At 43.6% G+C, this 12,455-nt stretch overlaps 1 protein-coding gene across 5 annotated transcripts in view; it reads right to left on the bottom strand.

Moving 5' to 3' along the window:
- Positions 1-12,455, bottom strand: part of Rbpms (RNA binding protein, mRNA processing factor) — a 173,323-nt gene that overhangs the window by 17,006 nt on the left and 143,862 nt on the right. For 3 of the 5 annotated variants that reach the window (XM_046453306.2, XM_046453307.2, XM_046453308.2), the window contains exons 6-7: positions 9,888-10,018; positions 6,843-7,070 (exon numbers count right to left, since the gene is read on the bottom strand). The exons of 1 other annotated variant lie outside the window; for it this stretch is intronic. In XM_046453306.2, coding sequence (XP_046309262.1) covers positions 6,939-7,070; positions 9,888-10,018 — 263 coding nt within the window. In that variant the 3' untranslated portion in view covers positions 6,843-6,938. Of the gene's footprint in view, positions 1-6,842; positions 7,071-9,887; positions 10,019-12,455 lie in introns of those variants that run through there. One more of the 5 variants, XM_058582296.1, reaches the window with a different exon arrangement.

Raw genomic sequence — 12,455 nt, 5'->3', positions numbered from 1 at the left:
GACTGAGTTCCAGGAGCACACCTGCCTTTAGAAATAGTCATGAGAAATGCTTACCAGGTGCTGGCCAATTAATGGTCACTAATGGTGACCAATTAATGGTGCTGGCCAATTAATGGATACCCTTTGGTTTGGCTATTTTATTCTTTGCTGAATGGAAAAATAAGTCCAGACCAGTGGTTCTCTAAGTATGGTCCCAGAACCATCAGCATCCCCTAGAACTTGCTACACAAGCAGAAACTCTAGGGCTGGAGTTCAATAACTTGCATTTTAACAAGCTCTCCAGGTGACTGCAATGCACACAAAGTCTGAGAGACTATGCTCTTGGTCAAGGTTTCCAGATGTATGGCTGGACTATGCTCCTCAGCAGATCCTGGATATAAAGCAGCACATGAAATGTTCTAAGAAATTCCAAAATAAAGTAACCTGTTTGACTTGACCTAGCCCTGGGTTTATCTGACCAAGGCATCTTTTAATTCTAGAAACACTATTAATGTTTTTGGATGCCTAGAAATGGTAGTCAGGAAGGCCCCTGCCAGTGGATTCCTAGATCCATTTGGTAGATCTAAGCAGTTGAGGTGTGCCAATGTGGCATTCAAATTTCTAGCTCTTAATAAAAACTAATTTTTATTGGAAGACCACTAAATTGGCTGGTGTCCTGGATGGCTGATCTGGGGCACTGAGGAGGATTTCCTTGTGCCTTTCCTAATGCAGGTACAGGGTTTCTCAGGAAGCACATTCAGAAGATGTTCTGAACAAAACAATCAAAAACAGTAACTTGAACATTTTATATGAATGACTCAAATTAATGGATTTGTCAGATTTTTTTTTAAAGAATTTAACCTTTATTTCTAATTTATAATAATTTTTTATGTGGTGTGGGGGATCGAACCCAGTGCCTCAGGCATGCTAGGCAAGTGCTCTGCCACTGAGCCACAACCCCAGCCTGGATTTGTCAGTTTTTTTTTTAAATATTTATTTTTTACTTATAGGCGTACATAATATCTTTATTTTATACTTATGAGGTGCTGAGCATCAAACCCAGTGCCTCACGCATGTTAAGTGAGCGCTCTACCACTGAGCAACAACCCCAGCCCCTGGATTTGTCAGTTTTTAGGCCTAGGTATTCTAAGTAGGTTTCTACCTCTGTCCCCAAATGGATCCTTGAATAATCTATCAGGGGCTTCCTTGAAATGACTGCACTGAGCCACTAAAGTGCTGATTTAATGACAATTAATTCTGTCCCCACTCACTGCAGACCTGTCTGGACCTTCTCTTGGGGCAGCATCACCAATTAAAACCCAGTCAAGTTCTTCAGTTGACTGACAGGGCTTCAAGCTGGAAGCACATTCTGTTGTAAAAAACCCCAAACTCATCCAAAAGAGTAATGGCTTGAATTGCAAAGATTATCCTCTTTATGGCACCAATTATAGGGTTCTTAAGCAGCAACCTTCCCATTTCTCATAAAGGAGAAGACTTTTCAAGCATGGCTATGCTGCATAAAATGAGACCCATTGGAGATCACTGGTAAAGGAATTTCCATGCCCCACACCCTTCTACCTCCCCATGCTGGCAGCCATGTTCTCTATGAGCAGATGCACAGGGCACAAGATACAATCAGCACTCTTTACTACTTGTTTGGCATCTTGATACTCCTTGCCTAAGACAATAAAACAATGTGATAATACTGAGGCAAAATGTTAAGATTTATATAAGTTGGCTCACAGACTAAACCTGCCAAGGCACCCAACCTGGCAGGTGCAAAAGGGTGAGCAAGAAGGTCATGGCTTGGAGAAGTCCATGTTCCACCACCAGCTCTATGCTTTTGCAAACCTCTCAGGCAGGGTGGCAAAGGATTGCCAGGGTCTAAGCTGGGGCAGGGACAAGATCTAGACCACAAGAACAAGGTCCTAACCATGAGCACTTTCTGCTAAGACCAATCAAGACCAGGTTTCATTAAACATAAGACCTCAGGGGTGATTTTCTCTCCTGGGCTCTTAGACTTTTTTCCTGTCTGTCCAAAACACAAGTCAGGCTCTTGCTTCCAAATAGGCATGTGAAATGTGCTCAGACATCTCCAAGTTCACTCAAGTCGCCACTTAGGTTGAGAGCACCCAAGCATGTAACACCCTGTGTCAGATTAAGTCCACAGTGGTTGCTTGCCATCCATATTTAATTTTGTCAGTCTGTTAATTTTTAACTATGTTTGCTATCAAAAGCCATTAGAGGTCCCAAGGAGCTGAGCTCAGTGAAGCGGGTAGAACTTTGTGGCGGAGAATGCATGAAGCTCGAGGTTGGGGTGTCCCACTTTCCCATCATGTCACTGAGTTCTGGCCTTCCCACTGGCAGCACAAATCCTGAATAAAACATGATCCCATTTGGAGTTGATTTTCCTTTTCCCCCTTGTCACAACTGGTTTTCTTCAAGGAAAAGTTCACTTTCTCCTTTGCAAAGATTACATTGTGTAATTCCAAAGTTTTTCTGTCACCTCTGGTTTGTTTTCAAGCAGTTAGAATTCATATACTCTAAGATGGTGCCTGGGTTCTTGTACTATGGAAGGGCCTCAAATTCCTGGTGGATGGCCCCAAAAAGTGGCTTCCTCTTTTGTCCTGCTCTAGCTGCTCTTCTTCCTAACCAAAGAGCAAAGCCCAAACCCTTAAGTTTCTCTTGTCTGGTCCTGGTCCAAAGTCCATGTTTTGTGTGTTCCTCACACTTATTAAGAGGGCCATACCAGAACCCCTTCTGACAAAGGGAAGGTAGTGGAAGAGCTGTTTTAATAATAATGACTATTTTATGCAAAACACTTTATTCCTTTCTACAAATGAACTCTATGAAATAAGTGTTCATTCCTCTCATGTATAGATAATGAAATCGAGGCTCATCAAGGTTAAAACTTGCCTAAAATCTCAAGTTTAGTAGAGAAGGTAGAAACTATCATGAGAATCCTGTTTGTTTGATTTAATGAGTCCTAATTAGGTGTCTGGCTGTCTGCAATATGCAACCGACAGCTGGTCCACACATTTGCTGATAATCCCAAGGAAGGAGTAAATTCACAAACAGTACTTACAGGCAAGGCATGGTGGCCCACACCTGTAATCTCCACTGCTGGGGAGGCTGAGGCAGGAGGATAATAAGTTCAAGGTTAGCCTGGACAACTTACTGAGGCCTTGTCTCAAAATAAAATAAAAAGGGCTGAAAAATTAGTTCAGTGGTAGAGCTCCGCTGCATTCTATTCCCAGTACTGCAAAAAGGGAAAAAACAAAAACAAAACAAACAAACAAAAAATACCAAAAAACCCAACCCACCCCACATTACTTACAGGTATGACTCGGGCCTGGGCTCATACTGCCAATAAGGTCAGAGAAAACCTGTATAAGATCCATCGGGTTTAGTTATACACTGAGGACAAAATGGGACATGCTTAAGAAATCTGGAGACAGTACAGACACTGAAGGTAGCGCTGCTGTGCCCTCAAAGGTAGCCATTCTGAGTCAGCTCCTGTCTTGGCAATGACACCACTGATCTCTAGGGAAGTCTTCTTGGGCTCAGTGACCCTGACCAGGGCCACATGGACACACACTAGGTGACTGATTCTGGTTTCTGTGACATGTCAACTACCTAACACTACCTGTTATGGGAAGGTTTGGGCCTCGTTTGTAGCTACTCTGGAGCAAATGTCCCTAAAAGACCAAGAAAAATGACTTTGGATTGCTTTTAAAGAGACCAGTGCCAATGCTTATATCTCTCATTTCTAACTAAGGGGCTTCTTAGTTCCACAAATACCAGAGCAGATGAGGAGAAAGGATGGACAGGGTCATAGGGAGAGAGTATTTGTTTGGCCAGGAGTGGGATCCCCTGGATTTCAGTCACAGCACTATAAAGAAAAGAATCCCCCAAGGCTCAAGACCTAAGTCTGCTGCCTGGAAACGAAACTGGGCAGAATTGTTGGGAGACTGTGGGAAGAAAGCACCAGAGGCCCAGGGAGGAATGAGCTGGGTGACCCACAGGTCCTTCTCTTCTCCAGTTTCTGATAGGAAAGCAAGATAAGGCAGCAGCTGGAAAGTTCAGGGACAGCAGCTCTGTGGAAAGCAACAACAAGCACTGTTGAGTCTCTCTGGGATTTCAGCCATTTTCCACTCTTGTTTCCTGTCAGGGAGAGGTTTTCTGCTGGCAGGCGTGTCCCCAGCATGGCTGCGGGGAAACTTCCTTTCAGGGACAGGTTCTCCAACTACTGGCACAGCTGTGGAAATCATGCTGCTGGATGTGGAGCAGGTGCTGTCACTTGGTGATGTTGGGGCACTCTGTCATTTGATACCTCATCTTACTCTGGTCCCTCATTCTTTCCATTTGATACAGGAGGGCTCTGCAGCCCCATTACTGTCATCAAAACATACTGCATGTCCTCCGGATTTTAATTACCACTGCCCTATAGGCAACTTGGATTTAGTCCTAGATTTCCTTCTCCTTATTGAAAATTCAAAAACTCATGGGAAAGGCTACCTTTTAAAAACAAGCAAACAAAACATCCCCAAGAACAAAAAAACGTTTTGTAAGCTCTTAATGTGTGCCAGATACTATTAAGTCTTTTATATGAGGAATGATTAGCTACATTTTTCTGAAGCTCAGATGGGTTAAAGAACATGTCATCATGGCCATACAGATTGCAAATGGTAGAACCATGCTTTCAGCTCTGTCTGGAATTAAAAAAGAAAAAGCAGCATCTTGTAATGCTCCTGATGGGCTCAGTTCATAGCACAAGACCTGGCCAACAGGTCTGGGTAAAGGAAGGGGACCTTGGTGTTCTTAATAATTGGAAGAGGCACCAACCACAGTCACAGGAGACTAATGCTGTGAGGACAATGTCTGGTCTTCCTGCCCCTATCTTCTGTAATCACTGAGCAAGATGTTCTTAGCCTAATAAGGCAAGACTGGCCCAAAGAGTTGGGGCACTCAAGGAATTCTTTCTCCTCATAGTCTGGCCTCAATAATCTTCAGGTTTAGAGTGAAATGTAACTGTCAGAGGATTAGCAGTTTGTTTCATCAATATCTGAAGACAACTTAAAGCTTTGGGTCTTTTGGACAGCTGCAAGCAGCAGCTTTGGAGGCCAGACAATTTACCCATGGGAGAGTCAAGCTTGAAAGACAAGGGAGCCAGGGCTATGAGCTGACAGGATCTGAGATTCACAGAAGTGACCAGAATCTCCCTTACTTCTGAAAGCCAGGCCTGTATGTGGTGATAAAGCCCCTACCTATGTGTTGGAGTTTGAACACAGGTCCCACAGGAACAGCCACCATTATAACACTAGCTATTGCCTGATGAACGGGAAGTACACACTGGGGGTGGGGAGGCTGAAGGGGTTGGGAGGGAAGACTCCTTGCCATGGGAGTTATACCAGGCACCTGGGTAGGAAAGCTGCTATGGAGGCAGGTGATTACCAAGGGGCTCTGTGCATGGTTGGGTCTACATTCTCTCTCACACTCTTCAGACTTGCAATCTGTGTTTTATCTTTCTCAATATTCTCCACAGAACAGTAATGACAGAGGAGATGCTTAGTGAAATTTGTGTTTTAAAAAATTCTCTAATCCAGTTCTTGGAAGCTGCGTAAATGCTTAGATGTGGTGGTGTTGGGGACAGCTCTGCAGTGCAGGCAACCCACATGCTAGTCCTAGGCCCACCTCTCCCTTTGTGATCTCCCTGTCCTGCCTGCCTATGTCTCCTTCCTCATGGTCCACTTCTGTATTTACTGAGATTAACCTTTAAATTTTTTCCAGTGTGCCACAAGGGGCCTCCCAAGGGGCACACCTCTAAGAAGTCTGTGTTGTAACTTTGCCTCAAAATCTTCTGTTTCTGCAGTACCAGTCATGCTCCAATCACAAACTGTACAATAGCCTGTGTGAGTTCCAAAATACCTGCTGAAACTTGGGCAAATGAGGCCTCTGGAGAAGCAGTAGGGAACCAGGATTTTCTTTCCCAGGCCTACCTCCCTGCAAAATTCTCTGACCCAATTTTGTGACTGACTCTAGAGGAGAGTAATTGGTGCTGGATTTCTAGAATGTGGAGAGGACTATACACTTTCTCTGTCCCATGAGCAACAAGACTAAAAGCAGAGATGTGTGAGCATGAGGTGATAGGAAGTGCTGTATGTTATCTTTAGACCTTCCAGAAAGTAGTGGATGAAACCTTCCTACATATTTAATACAATTCAAAGATCAATGGCCTTCATAGTGAACTAGACAGTCACTTCTAAAAATGTTGATGACGTTTAATACACGAGGTTATACTTTTATCCCCCCAAATAATAAGGTGCTTCCAGTGTGCAGTCCTATTACCATAGCCAGTTGTTTCTGAAAAAAGGAATTGATTGCAAAAAGTATCTTCAAATTAGAACTGGAAAATCTGAGGGGGTGCCAGATCATGACTAAAATATAGGCAGAACTAGAAATGTGACCTAACTCTGTTTTAATGACAACTTCCGTTTCCTCAGTCCTCTTTCCACTGGGTCACAACTGATGAACTGGAAAACACATCCACTCTTTGCAAATGGGCTTCTGCTAGCTAGATACACTGTCCTTCCTGAAGTGAGATGTCCTGGCAGTTGAGAAGGCTGGAATGAGAATCTTCTAGTATGCAGCTCATAGTGGTTCAGGAGCCCAAGAAGATACGTGCAGCAGTGATGAGGCCTGGGTTCTGGGGCCTGGTCTCCCCAGTGTGCTTTTTCCGAGTCCTTCTATGTAACACATTTAGCTGTCATGGGCCCAATTCTCCCAAAACCTCAGTCAGAGAGTAACAATTTTGCTTCAAAATTTCATCACCATAAAAACAAAACGCTGTAGTCTACTTGACATCATTTTTTGCTCTGATTAAAATTTTTATTGAAATCTCTCAAATGTTGCCAAGAAATAGTTTTTGCAAAAGGGGGAAAAATAGCTAACAGACAAATTCAACATGGGAGCTCCCTCTGCTGGTCTGCAGTAGGTTGATATGTGACAAACACATTCCCAGAGACAAATCTAATTTGCTGGAGAAGTGGACAAAAGACAGGTGTGTTGGGCTTTGCCTCAGGAGAGAAACACTAGAAGAAAAAAAAAATCCATGTCTCAAAACAGAGCACAACATTGCTAAGAAAAGCAAAATTACTTAGAAGACTCTCCAAAGACATTATAAAATTTCCAAAACAAAAACTGAATTATCCACTAAGGGGGGAGGCTCCACCTGGAGCTTCCCCACTCTGTTCTACCTCCAGTTAGTAAGGTTCTTTGAGGCCCTTTGGGTGCAGGTTAAATGCTGATTCCCTTGTCTTTGCCTCCAAGTCTCTTCTTATAGGTTTCCCATCTAAAGTTCCAAGGAGTCACTGGATTGAGGCCTCTCCAAAATTCCATTAAATAAGTCTTTTGGTAAGCCAGCCTCGGAGTAGAAAGGGATAGGCCTGGGAGTCAGGTGACCAAACTAGGTCTAGTCATGGTAGAGCCACTGTGACTTTGGGTAACTCTTTCCATCTTCTCGGGCCTGTTTCCTCATCTGTAAAATGGGTCAGACCAGCTCATCTGTAAAGCTTCTATCAGTTCACTCTGTGAGTCCCAGAATTGACTAAGACATTTAAATAACCATATTCATGAATGAATCTTTGGGATACAGAGTCCAAGGTTGCATTGGGAATGACTCCAAACAGGAAGAGGGGTGAAACACATGGATCTCACTGATATTGGATGAGAGTTCACCAAATCTAAGACCGATGTGGCAGATTCCAGGCTGGGAAAGTCTCAAGGCCAAGGAAGAACTCCCAGGGGAGGGCACCATGTGGGCAATGCATCCCATTTATTCAAATAGGTCAGTCCATCTAATCTTGCACTGTGTCTCCAGCTTCCCTTACAATGGTGGAGGCTTACTAATCCCTTAAGATTCATTAGGTCCTTCTCCTACACATGTCCCCAGGATCACTTCTGATTTTATTTGTTACATGAATGAAGCAATGGCAGATGTCACAGCCCAAAGTCACTATTCCCAGACCTTTTTGCTCACTGTCAACTTTTGATTCTCCAAGGAAATGGTGACTAACCAAAGCCATGGGCATTCAGAAGAGTATGCAAACTTGTACTGTTTCATGGTATTTATTAACAATGGCCTTAACTGCCAATCTGAGCCATCTAGCAAATGGAGACACAATATCCAGATTGGTGGTGGTGATGGAGGGGAGCAATAAAAGGGGCTCTTTCATTGCTCCTCATTATTTACAAAGTCACCCAGACTACTATAAACATATTGATGACTCAGCAGAAGACTGCCACAGGCTTACATCTCCCTCCCTCCTGTTAGATGCCAGCTGCGAGGGTTACAAGCAATGACATGGACAGAAAGTGGCAAAGCAGCAGAGAAAGGGAAACCAAAAGGCACAGCTACTCCTCTAATTTTTTTTCTGTGCCAAGAAGCTTCTCTGCCACTATCTAAATCTTTTTATAACTTTATTTTATTTATTTATTTTTATGTGGTGCTGAGGCCTGAACCCAGCACCTTACACGTGCTAGGTGAGCGCTCTACTGCTGAGCCACAACTGCAGCCCCCATCTACATTTTTCTTTACTACTTTTTACCTTTTCCTCCCAACACAGAGGTCAATTGCTCTCAGGAGTCCAGGAACTGAGGAATAGCCCCAGAAGCCAGGTCACTAGTACATGCAGAAAGCATTGGTAATTAGTTGCTTAACATACACTCCTGACCTCACAGCTTTGGAGAAGCCTACTTAGGGGCTACTTGCAGGTGACTCAGTCAACATAGTTCTGTCCAATGTGAAAAGTGTTTTAAGTCAGAAAGAAGAATTTTCTGGGAAACTGTTTATTCCATCCAGCCTTGTAAATAAATATTACCCAATAAAACAAAAACCATACCTGTCCAGCCTGACAATTTTTTAAAAACCAGGCTGAGGTTTTAAAAACTTACGTGGGAAGACAAATATTCTTTCTCTTTTCTTTTATTTTGGTGTGCTGGGGATTGAACCCAAGGTCTTATACATGCTAGGCAAGTGTTCTACCACTGAGCTAAATCTCCAGGCTCTATATTCTTACTTTTTATTTGCTATTGATCATTACTCTCTGAAGGCCAAAGAATGAGTGGTTATTTCCAACAATGGATCTTAACAATGATTACTACTACTACCAGCACTAAAAACAAGGCTCAGAGAAACATTTTCTCCAAGAAGAGAGGAAGTGTTAGTATGCAGAGAGTCATCTCTGGGGAGAAACAGGGAGTTTGTTTATAAAACTCAGGCTATTCTTAACTAAGAACGAAAGTTGGGCAGAACAGAGATCTCTATTTTAACTTGTAATTACATTCTAAATACTATATTGCACCCCCCCTACAGGGCTTCAACATGGGAACAAGGAACTCTTCATCTTTCCTGTAATCAGTGTAAAAAAACGCAGTCTTCCTCTTGGAAGTTTCTCTTCTGGTCCTTAGATCCTCATGGGAAACAACAGCAGAAGCCTCTCAACACACAGATACACACACAGACACACATAACTTCAAGTAGACTCCTCCCTCGGTAACCCTTCCTCACGAAAAGGCAGACATATCTATGCTTGGGTGATGCCCTCTAGCTAGCTGGGAGCCAGGGAGGTGACCTTGCCCCAGTCTCTCGTGTAAGATGAGGGTGAGATCATTAAGGAAGAGAGAGGTGTTTGGGGGGATAAACATCAGGCAGTGGGTGGTATCATTGCTGTCAGACGCTCCTCATAAGTCCTGGAGGGGTGTCAGCTTGATGTAGAGGGGATCATTCATCTCCTGAAGGTGGATCTGTTAGCTGGATAGGTGTTAGTTGTATGGTGTGCTCTGGGGAACCAGGTTTGAAAGGGCTGGTGGTGGAGTGAGTGAAGTCGTGGCCGATGGGTATAAATTACCTGGGCATGCAGTGAAGCGGGATAGGTGAAAGCAGGAGGAGGTAGAGCAGGCGCTAACTCCGCTGGGTACAGAGGGTACGGGGCCCACACTTCAGGGCTACTGGGGTAAAGTGCAGGCACTGTGAGCTCATCTGCAAGAAAAGAATAAGGGAAGAGTTAGTGGTTACCAAACAGCTGCTTTCACATCAGAAAACAAAATACCCAGTAACCCCAAGACCCAACCAATGTCAGAAGTCAAATTATTCTCATTCTTTTAATAACCTGTTGGCTTTTGTCCCCAAACTCAAAGCAAGAGAACAGTAAATACAAAATAAACAAGGCAACAAGCCTCTGCTGCCTGACTGGCCTGCTGATATCTTAGGCCTGAACTCAGCCTTTGACACTCTGATGTCTTTCCAACCATAGCCAGGGAACCAAAGAAGAGTGGGAATTTCCTGCACAGACCAGAAAATGTGTCTGATGAGCAGAAGGAAGAGAGAGGAGATATCCACCAGGAGACATTCCATGAGAACCCACTGCAGAGCCTTTGGTAGAATAATGGTTTATTGGCATAACCCAATAACTCAGAATAAGTCCAGAATATTGTTCTGTTTATCAGCATAATTACAACTGACAAATAAATCACGATCAAGCATTTTCCATTTAGCCTTCAGAAGTACAGAACCAAACACTAGAACCTTAGGGTATTTAGATGTTAAAAATTCAGAGAATGGAAGTGAAGAATTTTGAGAATCCTAATTAAAGTTAGGCTCCACAAAGATGCAAATAAGCATGTTTACAGGTGTGTCTGCTCTGAGCATATTTTCTAGGAAGAAAAGTGAGTTGTGTTGCCAACTGCCGGGTCTAAATGTTCCTTGTGTAGTTCCAGTCCATTCAGGTGAAGCTGCAGTTTGTCAGATTGAAGGGCAAATGGCTGGGACTCCCTGTGTATCAGGAAGCAATCCATTAAAGTAACAGAAAACACATGAGTGAGCTTCTCAGCAAAGGCAAAAATAACATCAGTCAATAGTTATGAAATGTGGACCCTGTGAAGCAGCAATCTCAATACGTGCTTTCATCACCTGTCAAAATCTGAAACCAGTGCACCAAGGATGCTATCTAGGACTGCTGAGGGAGCCAGGATAAGGTGACTTGATAAAGCCATTAGAAACACCACTGAGGACTTTCCAAAAGTCCATAGGGCATGTGATCCAAGGCCAAGATAGTCACATCATCATATCTTTCCATTGTCTCTAATAAGCCTTCCCAGGCCTGCTATCTTCCACATCCTTCCCATACCTGGAAACTCTGGTTCTGGATGCAATGGATTCCACAAGGGAAGTGGGCCAGGAACAGAAAACTGCTTTGCTGGATGTGACATGCTGACTACCAGAAAGCAGTAGGCCTGGGGGTGGATGTGGAAGAGATGTGTACAGGGTAGGTGAGACTTTGACAGCCTGCATTGCAAGAGCTTCTCATAGGATGGGAGGGAGTCATGAGCTGATTGGTATCTGTCCATTCAGAGGGCAGTTCATATTCATTTCCAGACATAATGCATCCGAGTGGTGTGGCTTTTTTCATAGGCTATAGCTGACTGGCCTCCCTGACTCCCTCCCTCATCACAAGGTAGGAAAGCATCTCAGAAGCTGGTGATGGGAACAGACAGTCTAGGTGTTGAGGCTAGAGGGGCCAACAGACTCCCAAGTCTTTTTAGAAGGGTCAAGTCCACACCACTTACTTCAAGTTCTAGGATATATGGAGGTCAATGCTCAGGAAATCTTCTCAGAGGGGATTTCACAGACCCCTGTGTTTCCTCTCATGATGAGGCCACATGCTTTCCATTACAGCAATTCTTGTGGGAGCCCAGCTAGTGGAAACTGCTGCCAGGAACAGGGCCTTGGATTTTAAACAAACACTACTCTCTGCAATGGCCAGCTATTATTGTTGTTATTGTTATTTTAGCTACTATGCTATTTTAAGACATTGAGAGTCTTTTTCTAAAAGTCAAGAGAATCCCAGGCCCAAGTACACTAATCCCTAGCTGGTATTTGTCAGGCCTGCCATGATAGCAGAAGACCACAGAGCTAATACTAGCTGGCAGAAGGAAAGACCAGCAGAGGGATGTGGTTGGCATGTCAGTGAGCCTTCACACAATCAGTGGGTACTTGAAAGTTTGAAAAATGAAATATGTCCTTTAAGATATCTGGTCCTAATGAAATAATGAAGGTAAGGCAGAATCAGGTTTCAATCTTAGTCCAACTGATGAAATTTATGATTTCCAGGTCGTTCTACATTTTACCTGAAGCATTATTTCTCATTAGGTTTACACTGATGCTCAGAAACAATTCACTGATTAACATTTGCACAAAACTAGCCCAGCAAAATAGGATTTGCTTTGAAATTCCCAAACTCAAAGTTGCTGAGCAAAGGCCTAGATGGGATTAAGGTGAACATTCACTTGATAAGCCCCTGGTATATCCAATCATCCCCCTCTTCCCCTCCTCTAGGAATTTGTGGTTATGGTGAATGTCAAAGAACATGTAATGAGCAGGTCAGCATCACACCTGCCAAGCAGGTTTCACAGACATC

The sequence above is a fragment of the Marmota monax genome, unplaced genomic scaffold (genome assembly GCF_021218885.2).
Source record: "Marmota monax isolate L192 unplaced genomic scaffold, Marmota_monax_Labrador192_F-V1.1 WCK01_AAM20220418_F8-fsc00117, whole genome shotgun sequence".
In the NCBI taxonomy this organism is placed as follows: domain Eukaryota; kingdom Metazoa; phylum Chordata; class Mammalia; order Rodentia; family Sciuridae; genus Marmota; species Marmota monax.
Note: the sequence above shows the minus strand (reverse complement) of the source record. Positions and strands in the feature narration are given on the sequence as shown.